General features: G+C 34.0%; 1 protein-coding gene across 2 annotated transcripts in view; it reads right to left on the reverse strand.

Annotated features, from left to right (window-relative positions):
• Positions 1–18679, reverse strand: part of TMPRSS15 (transmembrane protease, serine 15) — a 170913-nt gene that overhangs the window by 140594 nt on the left and 11640 nt on the right. The window contains 6 exon segments of one of the 2 annotated variants that reach the window (NM_001001259.1): positions 1381–1416; positions 3453–3497; positions 6468–6619; positions 12474–12541; positions 12815–12945; positions 17181–17433. In NM_001001259.1, the coding sequence (NP_001001259.1) occupies positions 1381–1416; positions 3453–3497; positions 6468–6619; positions 12474–12541; positions 12815–12945; positions 17181–17325 (577 nt within the window). In that variant the 5' untranslated portion in view covers positions 17326–17433. 2 annotated transcript variants of the gene reach the window in all.

Consider the following 18679-nt stretch of genomic DNA (forward strand, 5'->3'; position numbering starts at 1 on the left):
TTTCCATTTATTTTTAGTTAAAGGAAGCCATCCTAAAAACATTTTTTCAAAAACTGTGTTGAAAGGTGATTTTAGATGTTGTAAATAGTTTTTCACTGGTCTGAAGAGCAGTTTTGTTTTTCAGTATGTTGTGCTGCAATATGGGTAACACCTGAAAAAACCAGGCAGGCTTATCCTACCATAAAAGACCTCTATGAGTTTAGAGGTATGATAATTTGTTAAAAATGTTAAAGCATTTTGATGAATGATTCTCATATCACTGTGCTTTTCAAACATCATGCCAACCATTTTATCCAAAATTATTGTCTTGTCCAGAGAGTATGTGAAATTTCCTAAATGCTCTCTCCTGTTATGTATATATAACATTTGCTATACATTCCAGTAATACAACAATGGCAGTATTATTTTAGGAGCTGAAACTCTATACAAAATTGCCTTAAAGGAATTAGGTACACATCCAGACCATTTACCATGAAGATTAAGTTAGGACCAGAGAAGACACTTTAGTTCACCAGCACAGTAGATAATTACTAGGAATCCAGAGAAATTGTCACTTCAAAGATGCATATGAGAAGTCTGACAATGTAGGAACGTAATGAAAAATTGTTGAATCAGTGAATCCAAGGCTATTTCCGTACTGATTTGGCAACCATACAATGTCAAGAGAGAGCAATACAATATCACATGTGCAGAGAGAACAATTAAAGAAAAAAATTCCTTACATCTGTTGAAACCTGCATCCTTTCTGGAAAATATTTTTTTGTATTATAATTTTCTTTTTTATAATGATTTTTATTTTTTCCATTGTAGCTGGTTTACAGTGTCCTGTCAATTTTCTACTCTACAGCAAGGTGTCCCAGTTACACATACATGTATACACTCTTTTTTATTACATTATTAGGCTCCATCATAAGTGACTAGACATAGTTCCCAGTGCCACACAGCAGGATCTCACTGCTAATCCACTCCAAAGGCAATAGGACACATCTATTAACTCCAAGCTCCCAATCCCCCCCACCCCCTCCCCCTCGGCAACCACAAGTCTCTTCTTCAAGTCCATAGAAAAGAAAATCATGGAGAACATTTTGATTGTGGTTGCAGCATTCACAGTAATAGATAATAAGATGGAGGACTGGAGTGAGGTCAGGTAATCCAAGCATTAATTAGCCCCAAAGATAATGTTACCTTTCGGTTAAATTTTAGACTAAAACTATAAATTTACCTGCTCTAGTTTTCCTATTTATTAAATATGGATACTATCAACTTGTATTATCAGAGAATTTGCCAGAGCCCAAAATGAAATTTTAGTGGAAACTTTTAAAAAATAAGATAAATATTATTATTATTATTTTACTATTGAGAAATACTATTAAAACTGACCTGGGGTTGCTGGAGGACTGCTGGTTGTCAGCTTGTCTGTAAAAATAAATGACATTAAAATAACAATTACATTTTAAACTGTTTCTTAAGAATTCCTTCTTTTAATATTTTACTTGAGAGTTTTAAAAATTATTATGAGTTATTAGTATTTATTAAGAAGATATCATTTGTACCTGGATCTAAAAATAAATCATTTATGTTTTTATTGATTTTTAGAATTGTAGAGGAGAGGTTTTTAGATTGTAAGTCATCTTTTTTTTTTTTTTTCATACCGCTGCATCTGCAGCACATGGAAGTTTCCAGGCTAGGCGTTGAATTGGAGCTGCAGCTGAGGGCTATGGCATAGCCACAGCAACACTGGATCCAAGTTGCCTCTGCCATCCAAGCTGCATGTGCCACCTATGCTGCAGCTTGTGGTAACAGTGGATCCTTAACTGTTATTCTTAACTCACAGAGTGAGGCCAGGTATTGAACCCTCATACTCACAGATACTGTGTTGGGTTCTTAACCTGCTGAGCACAATAGGAACTCCATCTTTTATTTTTTTTTTAAGATGATGTTTTTCAGTTATCAATAACTAAAAATAAGAATTCATTAACTTCATAATGGCTGTGGACTTAAATTTTCTATGTTAATGTGGTGTTATTTGAAATACAAGCTTGAGAGACACCTAGACAATGGGCTTTAGAGTACAAAGGAATTACTTTTAATTCCTGACTTTGACAATTAATAGCTGTGTGACTCTAGGGACATTCCTTATTACTTATTTACTTTAAGTAGGAAAAAAAACACCTCTTTACCGAATTATTCTGAGAATTAAATGAGAGAATATTTGTAAAATATGGTACCTGGTCCAAGTAGATACTTTAAAAAATAGATTTTTCAAATATCATAAAAATGGTTATGATTATAGATAATACCAAAATAAGTATCTTTATTGTTTTAAAGCAATTTACAATTTATTTTATTTATTTATTTATTTTTTTGTCTTTTGTTGTTGTTGTTGCTATTTCTTGGGCCGCTCCCGCGGCATATGGAGGTTCCCAGGCTAGGGGTTGAATCGGAGCTGTAGCCGCCGGCCTACGCCAGAGCCACAGCAACGCGGGATCCGAGCCGCGTCTGTGACCTACACCACAGCTCACGGCAACGCCGGATCATCGTTAACCCACTGAGCAAGGGCAGGGACCGAACCTGCAACCTTATGGTTCCTAGTCGGATTCGTTAACCACTGCGCCACAACGGGAACTCCGCAATTTACAATTTAAAAGTATGTTTATATAAATTTGATATTTGGGAGGACTTCTGAAATATTCAGAAAAAAATTTATTATTCACAATTTATGGGAAGCAGATTTTCAAAGGTGAAGTGCCCAATGATTCTAGTAGTTGGCAGAGGCAGACTTAGTGTTCAGATCCCTGACTTATTTATATGATTTTTCTACAACAGAATGCTTTTACATTTTAAGATAAATCAGGTTAATTCTAAAATTATTGATAATTCCTCTAAGCACTCTTTTGATAGTAGGTATGATCCTCATAAGACAAAGTGAAGTTCTAAATTTTATGAGCAGTAGTGACAAATTGTGGTTAGAAAGATAGGGTGAAGAAGATGCTGGAATAGAACAAAGTTAATATCAAACCTTAGATTATCCTTTCCAAAGAGTGCAATACATCTTGAAAGTTATCATTTCATTGTCTTTTAAACACTTTTCCTCATTCCTAGTGACCTTACAAATATATTTCATTTCCAAGGCTGCATGATCAGAGCCATATTTTGAGATTTCTCTCACACATACACATCATACATGCATACGTATGTACATAGAGTTCAAAATATGAAAGGAGAATTGAAATAGGAAATGTATATCATTACATATATAACTAGGCATTATAAACTCTGAAATATTATGAACTACATTATTCCTAGCCAAATGTACGCTTTTGAACATTTCGATATGAAAACTAAATGTCTCAGAAAGAGCTATCAGAAAAAAAGAAAACTGAAACTTTCCCTAATGTCATAAAGTTTCATAGTGTCAAAAGTATATATTTTAAAAGGCCGTAAATACTGACCTGAAGTTGTTGAAGGGCTTGTTGTAGAGTAATTCTCCAAAGACTCTGAAATAAAGTTGATTAGAAGCTAGTCCTCACAGTAAAAAAATATGTATTATAGAACATCAAGTACAGTTTGAATATTCATTCAAAGGGCATATGATTTTTTAGAGTTCCCATTCCACTCTGTCTCATCCTGAATGTACCCATTTATTTAATTACTTAACCATTATTTGATTGTGATACATTTGACAGATTTCCAGCATCTCTATATATTCCATCTATAAAATTTACTTGTGCAATTGTTTGCTTTATTTTACCCCTTTAAAAAAGATACCTATTCATTATAGTTATATAAGAATAATTTACATTTAAGAGAAAAAATATAACACACCAGATCTCATCAGACCTAGAATCAATAGTCTTACACCAAAACAAATGGACTCTAATCTTTCATAAAGTAATATCTACTGGGAACTAAAAACAGTTTAAGTATAAAGTGTTTTCCACATAAAAGATTAAAAACAAGCTATTATCCTCACCCTTTAACATGTTTAATATTTTTAAAAACATAATGACAGCTATGTAAAAAATAAACCAAAGCATATCTTACGAAAAACCCTGATCTAATACGTTTGTTTTTATTCGAAACAATATTTATGGTAAATGAGTTGAGGTCTATCTTCTTCTAGATAGACTGTTTATTACAGTATTCATTACTACATTGTCTTCTTTCTAAAATATCTATAGCAGTCTCATAAATGATATATGGTAGAATATCAATCAAGAAGATAACAAAGTACATTTTATAAGATTTTTTCATAAAGAAGACACTTTTTGGATTATGCTTGATTAGACAGTATACTATATAAAAATCCAAGGTGTCTATGAATTTATTAGTTTTAAAATGTAATAAATTTGAAAATTGACATGATGCCAGTGAATATTTAACTTAAATACCTAAAATTAAGCTTGGTATTAGGCTTATAAATGTGTTTTAACACAGTTCAACAAGTTTAATGTAACTTCAAATTGCAGAGATATTCTTGACTTGATATTGTGATATAATTTATTGCATTTATAATACTTATTCTAAGCTAGCTCAAAGGATATGATTTTAGGGAATAAACAAAAGTTTTTAAAACCATAAGCTCCCCTCTCCCAAATAGCGCAACTGTAGGAAGTCATGAAATTGTTTCAGCACACCTGTCAATTCATTTGCCATAGCAGACCTTCAGAAACTTATGCCCATTTAAATAAAGATAGCAAGAAAACACATCTAGCTGGAAGAAAATTGACTATTGAAAAAATAATCAACATTGTTCAAAGGCAAAACCATGATAAAACAAATTCTGGTATAAAGTCTCAGAGCAAGTCCATCTGGGTCAGAATCCTTAATCCAACTCTAAATAGCTCTGTGATTTAAGGCACTTGACCAACATGTTAGGTACGTGTTCTTATATGTAAAATGAGGGTAGTAAAATACTCTTAATAGCATTGGTGTGAGTATTAAATATGGTGATAGAAAAAACACCTGCTCTAACTAGTAAGAAGTAATATTTAGCTCATTTGAATTAGGCAAAGATCCAAAACTGTGTATGTTCCAGCAGCTGTGACAGAAGGGACCAAACCATCAATAGAAGAGACACTTAAGAACTGTGGCTCTCCATTCACTGAGCAAAATAGTATAGAGCAGAAAGCTTAGTGAAAGAGAAAACTGTGCTTGATGAATCTGTGTTGTACAGTAAAGCAACTAGAAGCTGGCAATTTCATACCCACTATTACAAAATCAAAAAAGGAAACACATAATGTTCTCTGGTGGCAAAGTGGGTTAAGGATCCAGTGTTGTCACTGCTGTGGTTCGGGTCACTGTTTTAGTGAGGGTTTGGCCCCTGGCTTGGGAACTTCTGCATACCATAGGCTCAGCCAAAAACCAACCAACCAACCAACCCTCCCTCCCCAAAAAAACTCAAAACACCCAAAATATGCATGTTTAAACAATTGATTTAGAGGCAAATCTATACTCACTGATCTCATTCTGATGCAAAATTATTTGAACTAGCAGTAGGCTATTTAAAGTTTGTCTTGGAGTTCCCTTGTGGCACAGTGGGTTAAGGATCTGGTGTTGTCACTGCAGCAGCTCAGGTTGTTGCTATGGCACAGGTTTGATTCCTAGCCTGGGAATTTCCACATGCTGCAGGCACAGCCAAACAAAACAAAACCCTTCATTCTAAATAAAAAAAATTGTAAATAAATAAATTTTGCCTTTGTTCTACTTGATGTGGATATTTACTTATTGATTCGCTTTCCAATATCTAAAAATTTCTGAATTCCAAAACATATTTAGCCTCAAAATGTACAGACATGAGATTGTGGATCTGGATGGGTGACAAATTACTATTGTTTTCAAACAAAATAGGACACAGCATAAATGTTTGTTGAATTAAATCGAATGGAAGATAACTTGAATGAAAAATTTAGAATAACCTAACATTGATAGACATCACTGTCTTATTTTTGATGACTTGTATCTCTTCCCCTTTCATTTATTTTTATCTTTAAAATTATGCATCATTTTAAAAATAGTTATTTTTTTTTATCAGTAAGTAACTGGGATGAATCAAAATCATTATCCCCTCTTTTATTTTCTCTCCTTAAATCTTCAATTAGAGCCTGGACTTGACTTTGTAATCTAGTAATTCTATGACACTATCAGAAAGTAATGAGTGTCACTTTCTGATGAAGTGTTCCTGGAAAAGCAGGGTGTGCTTGGCCAATGCCAAAAATGTGATCAAACCCACAAACATATGCATGCCCAAATTTTCAGAACCGTTTGATATTTTACAAACTTTTTCTGATATTTTTCTTGAAATACAGTTTCTCCAGATTTCACTTTCCATATGTAGATGTGTAACATCAGTTAATAAGACAGATTCTTAAAGCACAGGGTGATCCCAGGGCTTCCCCGGTACATAGCCTGAATTTTAATTTTATAGCTTAATGATTCAAAAAAAATCAAATAATATTCACAGATACCTGTGATATCAATGCTATTCACATCAATATGGAATGCGACTAGTTGGCTGGATTTATTTGCTTCAATGCCTTGAATTAATTCTTCTTTTATATTTTCATCTGACACCCACTGGGCAAAGAGAAGGTCAAATATGACTATAACACTGCCATTTCTGCAAAGCAAAAAATGATATGAGAAAAAAAAGTCAGCCTTCTTCAAATCATTTGTGTTTGATGTAGGTAAAATGTCTGAAATTCTCCAGTTATCCCCTTGTCAATCCTTATTGCACCTATAGTGGTAGGTCATGTCAAATATTATTTTTATTGCATAGGTGGAAGAAAAAGAAATTAAAAGATTAAATGTTTCTCCGAGAACACAAAGGCATATCCAGAATTAGAACCTGATTTTTCTGAGTTCCACGTTAGCACAATGATCCCTAGGCCACACCAGAGTCACTTGTGTCAAATTAGACAAAATCACATGATATCAAGACATTTATTCTTCTGTTTGAGAAAATGAAGAGTGTGGATTTATAATTTTTCACAGACGGCTTCTTGGAAGAATTCTAAAGTTGTTTCAATGATTTCAGAGAAAATGTTTCTATACAGTTTATGAGGGCCTGATAGCAAGCTTATAGCAACTAATTTATATCTATTTTTTCTTCTCTATTCTTAATAAAAAATGTTGAAATATACCCTGATTTCAAGCTGTATAAAGAAGACAAACATAAGTGGATTATTGGGGATTTATCAAATATTCAGTCTCATGGTAAAGGGTTAGTATTATCTTGCTTACTCATCTCTAACCATAATGTTAGAATTCAGTTATAAGGCCCAAGTCATCTTTTTTTTCTTCATCTCTTGCGCTTAAACATGAATTTTAAAAGATTTCTTCACTGGTGATTTAAAGTTTAAAGAATCATAAAACTGAATATATTTTTGGTGCAGTGGGGATATTTGAAAGTTTTTTGCTCTTCTATCTACTTTTCTACTTTCTACTGTGATTTTAGGATCTGGTCTTTATTCTGTACCTCTCAGTAAGCTGGGGATACTCAGAGTTTACTTGGATCCTTAAGAGGCAGAATAAAGAGGCTAAATTTTGCATAGTATGTTTCTGGTTCTGAAATTTAGGCATTTACATTCATATTCTTGTATTATCTAGAAGTTAATGAGTTTCTTAAAGGACTTCGTCAACTCCTAAAGAGTTCCTTATGTGTCTGTCTATATGTCTGTCTTGACAGAACTTATAATGAATGTATTTTTTTTTCTTCCGAGGATTATATATAGTGTCAAAATGTTCCTGAACGATCACAGTAGGTTGGCATTTCCACATGGTAATCTATTCCTTTTTAGTTTCTGTGCTACTGCTTAGGTTCGTAGTTTAGCAGAAGTGATTTCTTTATATGAAGCTAGCTTTTCACTACTGATGTGAAAAGGATACTCTGATGAGCAATTGCACATTTCACCTCTATTAAATATACTATTTATAAACATTAGAATGTTTTAACTTTCAGTCATTTGATTAAATCACAGCAACCAAATCTTATAACGATTTAGTTCTGGGTTCCCCAAATTTATTCACACATGGAATTACTTGTTGTTCCTGATAAAAACAGATTTTGTCACAGACACTGTTTTTATCTACACCTCCACACTTATTAATTTTTCCATGCAGGCCAGGCCCTAATTTTTTTGAGAATAAATCTTCATTTTCTCATGGCTTCCCCAACCATTCCTCATGTCAAAGGTGATTTTATCCATGGGCATGTGTCTAGATCAGTGGAATTGAGAGGACACTGATGGGAAACTTCTGGAAAACTTTTATTTAATAAAAAAGGCTCACAGTGGACTACTATTCTTTTTTTGTTGAATATTATATCTACATGTGATTGCTGGAACTGTCATATCTATCTTGGGACCACGAGGCAAACTATACTTGATAAGCTAAAGACAGCATAATGAAAGAATGAAAACACCCAAATTCTTGATTATGTCACTGACATTGTAAAACTGAACTAACTTTTATAGCAGCCTCTAGATTCCTTGTGCTGTCAGATGAGAAACTCTTACACTTGAAGGCACTTTTAGTCATGTTCTGTAAACTGCAATTTAAAAAACAAATCCTAACGCCATAAAATTCTCAGACTTCATCCTGTATTTATTTAGACAAAAACTCGAGAAAAGGGAGATGATTCTATTTTTTGCCTCTGATGTTGGCCAGCATTGTACTTTCAGCAATAGGATATTGAGATGCAGAGTAACATAGGTAACTTTGCCTAGTGTTACATAGCTTATTAGTATCAGAGAGAGGAATAAAACTCAGAACCTCTGTTTCCCAGATGCGTTTTTATATAGTCATCACCCTGTCACCCTACGCACCACTGCTGTCAACACCATTATGAACTATTTGTCAACGGGAAAGAGAATTCAATACATTTACCTAGAGGCAGGCCTGGGTTTTTATTATCTTGCATTGTTACTAGAGCTTTATACCCAAAGAGATGCAGAAAATCACTGGTTGGAATTTTGGGGGTGATGGAACGGATGTTTTATTTCCTCCATACTTTGGAGAGATAGAAGCTTCTCTCCTTTTCCTCCCCCTCTCCCCCTTGCCTTCTCTTCTCATTCTTCATTCTCCTTCCTTCTCCACCTCCTCTTCCTCTTCTTTTTCTTGTCTCCTTAACCGCCCTCACTCCCCAAATTCTTAAATGGACAGAGTTAAGTGTATTTAAAATAAAATGAGAGTGAACAACATCCATTACTTTCTCTGTCTTCAATTCCCATTCTTCACCTCATCCTTGTTACACAGCAGATAGTTTTATTTCTGATTAAATTGGATTTTTCTCCTTTTGTAACTTCCATACATTTCATTTGACTGAACACTTGCTTTTAGTTTACTTAAGATAGGAAGTAGAAGAGGCAAGCTACTTTTGGTAGAGAGGAAACAAATTTGGAATTTTCCTTCACTGAGTTGAAAGTAATTGGATTAGCTCATCTTCAAGCATAAAACATCTTTGTATGAAAGATGTGTTTTCTTAGTTGTGAATTATATATTGCATTTAATAATTTATACAAGGACAGAAGTTACATATCCTACATCCACATAGAGTTGGAGTCTTTAAAATCGTTTTTTTTTAATACAATGTAAATGCTGAGATAAGAGAGATATACTGTAGAAATCAGGAAAACCACAATAAACATTTGTGTTTCACCCAATAAGAAAGCTAAAACTGTTATTTTAGTGGTTTAATAATGATCTCTATCACTGCTGTGAGATTAAAGTTATTTGTTAAGGTAATAAGGATTATTCTGTTAGGAAAAAAAAAAGAAACAATGGCCATTTTCATTTCAAAGTACTTGTTCTAGTGGACTATCTGAATCATTTTTTAAAGCAGATAAATCCTATCATTATACAGAGAGCCTGTGTGCAATAAATCAAATGTTTCTTATCTCTTATTTTCCTTAATGATATTGATAACCTCCAGGGTTGCTGAGTAAAGAAAAGTCTTTCCTTTACTAACTTTGTGACTCATTTGTGTTCAAAGGGCAAAAGAAGCTTCATATTGCCACAAAGGGTAAACAGCACTTTATTAAAAGAATCAAGTGCTAAATGGTCTTTGATTCAAAGCACTTTCCACAAAACTGAATAATAGAAAGTGTTCCCAGAGGAGGGTAAACCATTTGCTTGCCAGCAGAATGGCTCTAACACACACACACACACACACACACACACACACACACACAAAGAATTTAGCAGAGGGGCAAGAGTTGACATTAAAGATTTTTAAAAGGAAGAAGAGATAGGTTAATGACTAAGTTTAGTATCATGAGTGCTATAATTTGACCATATACGTAAGGATGGGATGTGAGCTTCATTAAAATCAGAAACATAAAAGGAACTAGGTATTTTAAAGGATTTTTAGATTTTTTTTTTTTTTTTTGGCAGTTAGTGTGGTTATTGTTAGTTGAGAACAATAGTTATTCTATTTCTGGAGTTGATCAATTGGGGTTTAAAATGAAAATAAATGCTAATTAAGAGTCTGCCACTTTTTTCCCGAGTGGAACCTATCATTTTATATATGCTTGTTTAAAGTAAACCTACATATTTGCTTGTTACTTTCATTCCTGCTTCTGAATTTCTTATCCTTCTCAGTCTCCCAAAGTATTTATGGACATTTATCTTATGGAAATTTTTCGTGAAATTCCTCTTCAATGCATCTTTTAAAAATTCATTTCTGACTTAAAGGTAGTTCAGCTATAACTAGGTAAATGTATCTCTACGCTAATGAAGCGTGTTCCTTGAGAATCATTGTAAAATATGTATCAAGGTTTAGGTACTATATTGGTCTCCTGGGTACTTTAGAGGAAGGGAAGGAAATAATTCCTTAACACAAATAATTTACAGTTTCAAATATACTGATTTTAACCATCTTGAGAAAGATAAGATTACTTAATAAAAATCCAAGAAAATGCTAGGGTTTTTGATAAACCACCAAGACCTTAAATAGAAGTATATTCAGCAAATTTTCCCAATCTGGTAAAAACAGTTACCCAGCATGCTGTAAACATGAGAAGACAAAAACCTCCATTAGTGAAACTATCCTAATACACTCTGCTCTAGATAATGGACTTTGTGTGGATTTCACTGTGCAGGAAGGCAAGAAGTTACCTGGGGTAGCTCTAAAACTTTAAGAACTGAATTCAAAGTGATGATTTAACATAGATCTCCACACTTAATCCTCTCTAAAACTGGAAAAGAGAAATTGGTTCCACTCACTTCAGAGTGGATAAATAGCTTCAAGTGAAATTAAATCTTGCATGCATGGTTTTACCTTCACAGAAAAAACACTGAATAAATATTTTAAAAACAGCCCTTCGAGAAAAACATACAAACAAATAATCATCATCATAATAACCCTTCCTGAGAGTCCACATATCTCCTTCCAGCTCTAAAATCAGGCCAATGAAAGAGCCCACCAAAAATATTAAGCCCAGAAAAGGGAGTGGAAATCTGTGTTGTGGAAAGGAATGGTGACTGGAGATGGGAGTAGGGTTGGCTGGGTACCGAGACTAAGTATCATGAATATGCAGTGGGATAAAGAATGGTAAATGTAGATAGAGAAGTAGATGAGAAAGAGAGAAACAGATTTCTAAATTGTGGGGGCTGGGGAGCTGTAAAATGATGAAGCTTTGTGCCTTTTTTTTCCTTTTTTTTTTTTTTTCTCAGCTACACTCCAGGCATATGGAAGTTCCCAAGCCAGGGATAAACCACTGTGCTGCCTCAGAGACAACACCAGGTCCTTAACCAGTGGTGCCACAGTGGGAACTCCTGTTTTTTTTTGTTTGTTTGTTTGTTTGTTTTTTTCCATTATGACTTCCACTGGGTGGATATGTTTTGTTCCAAAAGAAATGGCAAGGCCTAAAGTTTCCAACTTATCATGAACTAATCCCTTTTGACCTTCTGTCATTGTTTTTCTGAATATGATCACTTTCCCTTTGATTTGACCCCCCCTACTTCTATTTGGTCACTAAGAACAAATGACTCCTTTACTAATGTCAGGACACTTGTGAAGACTATGTAGAGAGCATCTTTGGTGCTGGGCATTCTGATTCAGTTGTTTCAGATCTGAGATAGGAGATTAGTCTTTGTATAAAGTGAGGCTCTTTACAGTGTCCAATGACCCGGAGTCCCCTGTGGATCCCATATGATACAGTTTAAACTTCAGACCCCTAGGCATCTGTATACAATCAACCTCAGCCTTCTCCATGTGTCTGTAAGATTTTGCACTCAGGAGAGAGAACATGAGTCAATTATCTATGGTTATTATTATTGTTTGCTGCAAGTAACAAATGTTTATACCATGCTACTTTTCTCAATCCTCCCAAAAAACATTAAAAATTTTAAATGTTCCATTTTCTCCTAAAAATAGTAACAAGCATTTACAAATATTAGCAAAAAAAAAAAAAAAATCACTACTTTGTGATCCTGTGCTTCATTTCTAGAGAAAAATTTTGAGTTATACTTACTCAAATTGCAGAACTCTTGAATTTTTATATTCATTTTTAAGATTACTTGATTGAAAGATCTCACCTATCTAAAAAAGAAACAGTTTAAAAAAGGTAAATTAAAGATTTTTTTTTGTTTGTTTAAAAATTTAAACAAAGTAATCTTTATATTCTTAGAACCATCTTGGGGGCAATTTCCTGCTCTGTGATGATGGGTCTCAAACATTTAAGTCTCCTGAGCATATTACATTTATGAACTAATTTTTTCAAAGAGGACAGGATCTATATATCTTTTGTCAAGAAGTAAAATTTCAAGCTATGTTACGAAATTTTAAACTAGTTGAAAATAGAAGTTCTCCTACCATTTGCTGAATGTCAAAAGCAAGAACTTTGAAATCCACTGAAAGTTTGTCTTGCAAATTAGGATTATATGTAACTCCAGAAGTTATTTTCATTGTCCCTCTGGCTTCGTGACTTTTTCCAAGTGCTGCATCTAGTTCAATTAATGGGAAACAAAACACCAAAAATGTGAATTATGAATAAGAGGAAATATTCACATTCCAGTTAAGACATAGAAGTTCTTGCTTATCCCACTCTTGGGCATCTATCCAGACAAAGCTCTACTTAAAAGAGACACTTGCACCCGCATGTTCATTGCAGCACTATTCACAATAGCCAGGACATGGAAACAACCCAAATGTCCATCCACAGATGATTGGATTTGGAAGAGGTGGTATATATACACAATGGAATACTACTCAGCCATTAAAAAAGAATGACATAATGCCATTTGCAGCAACATGGATGGAACTAGAGAATCTCATACTGAATGAAATGAGCCAGAAAGACAAAGACAAATACCATAGGATATCACTTATAACTGGAATCTAATATCCAGCACAAATGAATATCTCCTCAGAAAAGAAAATCATGGACTTGGAAAATAGACTTGTGGTTGCCTGATGGGAGGGGGAGGGAGTGGGAGGAATTGGGAGCTTGGGCTTATCAGACACAACCTAGAATAGATTTACAAGGAGATTCTGCTGAATAGCATTGAGAACTATGTCTAGATACTCATGTTGCAACAAAAGAAAGGGTGGGGGAAAAACTGTAATTGCAATGTATACATGTAAGGATAACCTGACCCCCTTGCTGTACAGTGGGAAAATAAAAAAGAAGTTCTTGCTTGATGTGTTGGCCCTGGAGTTTTTTCTTCGCCATCTTCATGTTTCATCATCAGCTACTTAAAAAGTAAAAATAAAATTTTTAATTTTTTTAGCTATCTAGTTTGTTATGCAATTAAAAATTATTTCTTTCTTTTCTTTGAAGTCTAACCAACACTCTACACTTTCAATTTTGTGGGGTTTTTGTTTGTTATTGAGATTCCTGTTGCAAGATTCAGGAATGATCAACTTCTACCAATTATGGGAACTGATTCAGGGAAGCATGGGGAGAAATGGACCATTAAAAGTTTTGTAGTTGCTTTCAAATACTTCTTGAACACCTAGTTTTCAGGGACACTGCTGATTTTCTTCATGTGGATTGCTGTGAAGATTTCAGTGTGTATGTTACTTTGAAACATAGCTTTGAAGCTACTTCTTTCATTCCAATAATTATAAAATTGGCATGTGTGACCTTTTGCCATTAGGTGGAGACTCATCATGGAAGAAGTTATTGAGAATGCTGCAGAAAATGTATTATCACAATATGAAAAAGTGTTGTTAAAAAAGCTAACAAATTGAATACAAACATGGGTAGTAAAGTGTGCCATTAAGTCCAGTACAATCCCATTGTCAGAATATTTCCTTTGATATCAATTTATATTTAAAATGAATGGATCTAGGTGAAACTCACACAATGATGAAATCACTAGTAAATGTAGTAATAATGATACATTGACCTGGTGTGAGATGTTAATTTCTTCTTTTCCCAGATAGGGAAATTCAGGCATAGGTCACTGAGAAATTTCCCAAGATGATAAAAGTGAAAATCATGGACTTGGAGAACAGACTTGTGGTTGCCAAGGGGGAGGGGGAGGGAGTGGGATGGATTGGGAGCTTGGGGTTAATAGATGCAAACTATTGCTTTTGGAATGAAATAGCAATGAGATCCTGCTGGGTAGCCCTGGGAACTATGTCTAGTCACTTACGATGGAGCATGATAGTGTGAGAAAAAAAAAAATGTATACATGTAGGTGTAACTGGGTCACCATGCTGTACAGTAGAAAAAAAATGTATTGGGGAAATAACAATTAAAAAAATACCAAAAAAAAAATATTTGGAATTTGGACAAATTGGTTTGGCTGCCTTCAGAACCCAAGATTTGTCATATATTGAAACAAACCTCCTGGTCCAGAAGCAATATTAGAATATTTTATTTTATATTTTTGTGGCTGCACCTGTGGCATATGGATATTCCAAGGCAGGGGTCGAGCCACAGCCACTGGAGAAGCAACACCGAGTAGTTATGTTGTGAGCCACACGGGAAGTCCTAGAATATTTTAAACAAAAAATTGCACTTAGCCTAAATAGTAATTATTACATAGTTGATATAACATATTTATACTATTTCATTTGCTTTTTTAAAAAACTTGAAATTATATTTAGGTTTGCATATTTAAAAGTGAAAGACAAGGGATGGCTGAGGAACTGTCATGGATTGGAGGAGACTAAGGAATATGAAAACAAAATCCTATGTAGGACTCTGTACTGAATCCTGAACTTGTAAAAGATATCAGCGGAAAAACTGGTGAAATTCGAATAAAATTGTATCAATTTTAATTTCTTGGTTGGAAGATTTTATGATGTATAGAATAGATAAGAGAAGCTGGACTAAGGTTATAAAATAACTACAAATTTTGCAATTTTTTAAGTCTAAAATGATTTCCAATAAAAAGTAATAGAGTACTAAAGAAAAGTGTGTAACAAAAATAAAAATAAAAATAAATAAATAAAAAATGGAGTTCCCGTAGTGGCTCAGCAGTTAACGAACCCAACTAGCATCCATGAGGATGTGGGTTTGATCCCTGGCCTCGCTCAGTGGGGTAAGGATCCTGCATTGCTGTGAGCTGTGGTGTGGCTTGCAGATGCGCCTGGGATCCCGCATGGCTATGACTGAAACGTAGGTTGGTGGCTACAACTCAGACTGGACCCCTGTCCTGGGAACCTCCATTTGCCATGGGTGCCACCCTAAAAAGACCAAAAAAAGGGAAAAAAAAGTGTGTATAAAAACTAGTATGCCTTATGTCCTCTAGTGTTCTATTTATAGACTTAGCTCAAATCCCTTTTTATATTCAATTCACAATTAAATCATATTTACATTTATTTTTTACTTTACTGGTAAAATAATTTTTGTATTTTATTGAGAACCAAAGGGTATAATCAAGTTCCAAATGATTACATATCTTTAAAGTTGTTCACATCATTTAAGTAAAACCAAAGCCCTTTTCTAAAAGTCTCAGAACCTCTATAATTTAATTGTTCATATAATTGCATAAAATATCAACAAGCCTTCTTTCTCTCTAAAATATATACCTTGTATACATCCACAATAGTTAAATAAACCAGGGATTGTACTAAAATTATTTTATAAAATTCTAAATCATATTTATAACATTCTATTTCAAACTTAGAAAGGAAAAATCTAACTCAAAGGCTGAGACTTTTCTTGGTAAAACCCAAATCACTCACAGTAAAGAGTTTTGTCCTGTGAGTTTTCGGAAGGAATTAATATACCATATGTAGTTTATCCTTTTAAAAAATGTGAAAATTTTCTCAGAAAAAATAAATCCAAGAGTTTCTGCTGTGGTACAATGGGTTAAGGATCTGGCATTTCTACAGCTATGGCATAGGTTACAGCTCTGGCTTGGGTTGGGTCCCTGGCCCAGGAACTTCCATATACTGTGAATGTGGCCAAAAAAGAAAAGAAAAAGAAAAAAGAAATCTGATACTCAGACTTTTGCTATGCTGTTATTTGAAGTTATCTTGTATATGAATAAATGATAAATAAGAGCAAAGTTCTAAAGTTGGATTGTCTAGTTTGCACTATGTAGTAATGCTACAAATTCAAATAAGTTACTTAAATTTTCTGTCTCTGATTTTTCACCTATAAAATGAGGGTAACAATAACAATTTACAGGTTTGTTGTAACAAGAGAATATATTTGAAGATCTTTGAAAAGCAGTTGTTATAAGTAAGTTACTTCTAAATAATAGTTACTTTTTCTTATTTCTGTCAATCACATATTGCTACTTAGGCAGCTTGAGATCTTTATAAGTTCACGATTACATCCAATTTCCCTTATATTGTTGCAATTAAAATTGTTGTACTAATACAAAAATGAAGATATAATGCTCCAGAAATAAGCGATCTTTTTTCTTTAATTTGACCTATTTATCTGTTTCTATAGTGAACAATGTTTGAATATGTTTATGTTTTAAATTCTTGCAGAACAGACCCACAGGTATGAACCTACTTTTTTAATATATTGAAACTGAGAAGCTTATTTTTTATTTTAAAAACTTAGTCTTATGTTTCAGTTCTGAATTCCAAATTATATACCAACTTAAAAAAATTCCATGAGGTGAACTACAGGGAAGCATCTGAATGCAATATAAATATCTTGTCATGAAAGCACAGCAATGAATACAATATGCTGGCAGGATTCTGGAGATGAAAGAGTGTACATTCATTTGACAGCACCCTCAAGAGCCAACTCTGTGTGACTTACCTTTTTCTGATCCCTTGATTGTCAACCAGGACACTGCAATTAATCCAGCACAGAGAACCATCAATATGGCAAAGAGGGCTGTAAACATGACTTCATAGGTGCTGAGAGAACGATGCCTTGAAGGGATAATTCGCTTTGACCCCATGTTTAGTATTTGAAGGTTTCCTACTCTAAGATCTTTGAGAGAGCATACGCCTGCACTGACTGAAGAGCAGAAGCCCTCAAGTTTCCAAAGAAAGTTTGTCAACAACAAGTCTCTCCTAGTCTTACTGGTCTGTGTAAGAGTTGTATATGTTCCTTTGGCAATTACATCTCCATATATTAAGCAGCTTTAAAAGTGCAGTTAATCTTTAAGAAGATATTAGTGAGTAAGGAGATGCTTAGAGTTGTAAATGTTTATCAGCTGAACAAGCCACTTGTTAAGGTGAGTAAAATTAAATGCAAGCTGTAAACAAAAGTGACACTTTATCATTTTGAGAACTGGTAGAAAAAATATGAAATTCATGGTAGTCAAATTAATCATTGGCACATGCATGTGGTATTTGTAGAGGGTTTCTAACAGATCAACCTTCTACCCTCTGACTCAGGTCATTATTAAGACATTTTTTTCTTTTTTATGTAGGTGTAGGCATTCTAAAGATAACTTTTATGCACACGCACACATATAAAAAAAGTCTGACATATATATTAATACATACATCTCTCTTTCCACCCTAGCACAATCTCACTTTCATATACCTATTTCTTACTGAAACAATCTCTAGTTTTGTAATCTTTATTATATCACCATGTGAAGTCATGCAATGTAAGGTAGTATTGATCTAACCTAAAGGAAAGTCCACTTAAGGCATCATATGCCTACGTTTTATGACCTCATGCAGTTATCAATGAATAGGAGTAGCTGCTATGAGAGGAATTAAGCATTTTTTTTCTACTTTAAGGAAGTATTCTGGGTGGGGAAGACATTAATCGCTTGCCCTGAACTTTATCTCTTTCAACATGCCAATAATACCAAGAGGACAAGTTGAGATAATCACACTCATAACTGTGGTTATGGGGAAACAGAGACTGTTCTCTGATAATTAAAGTACAGTTCGGCATTGAGACTTCCACATTTTAAATAACAATGAGCTTAGAATTCAAAATTAATCCATAAAACAAAACCTGTTCTAAGTAAACCAATTTGCCTTTTGTTCTGGCAAGTAAAACGATGGGCCAGATATAAAGAAGTTCTAGATCAGGAGCCCTTAATGAGCTGAAATGGTGGCCATGTTATAATTGGCTATAATAAGCAATGGCCACTTTTGTTTATTTTTCTTTATTCTTGAAAAAACTGCATGATGCTCTGTGAAATCCTTGCTGATAAAAAGTAGATATAAATAAATGTATGTCATGGGATAGATTTATATTTTTTAATTAACTGAATTAATACTAGCTGTATTCTTTTTTGTTGTTGTTGTTGTCTTTTTGCCTTTTCTAGGGCCGCTCCCGTGGCATGT

Source organism: Sus scrofa, chromosome 13 (genome assembly GCF_000003025.6).
Source record: "Sus scrofa isolate TJ Tabasco breed Duroc chromosome 13, Sscrofa11.1, whole genome shotgun sequence".
Classification (NCBI taxonomy): domain Eukaryota; kingdom Metazoa; phylum Chordata; class Mammalia; order Artiodactyla; family Suidae; genus Sus; species Sus scrofa.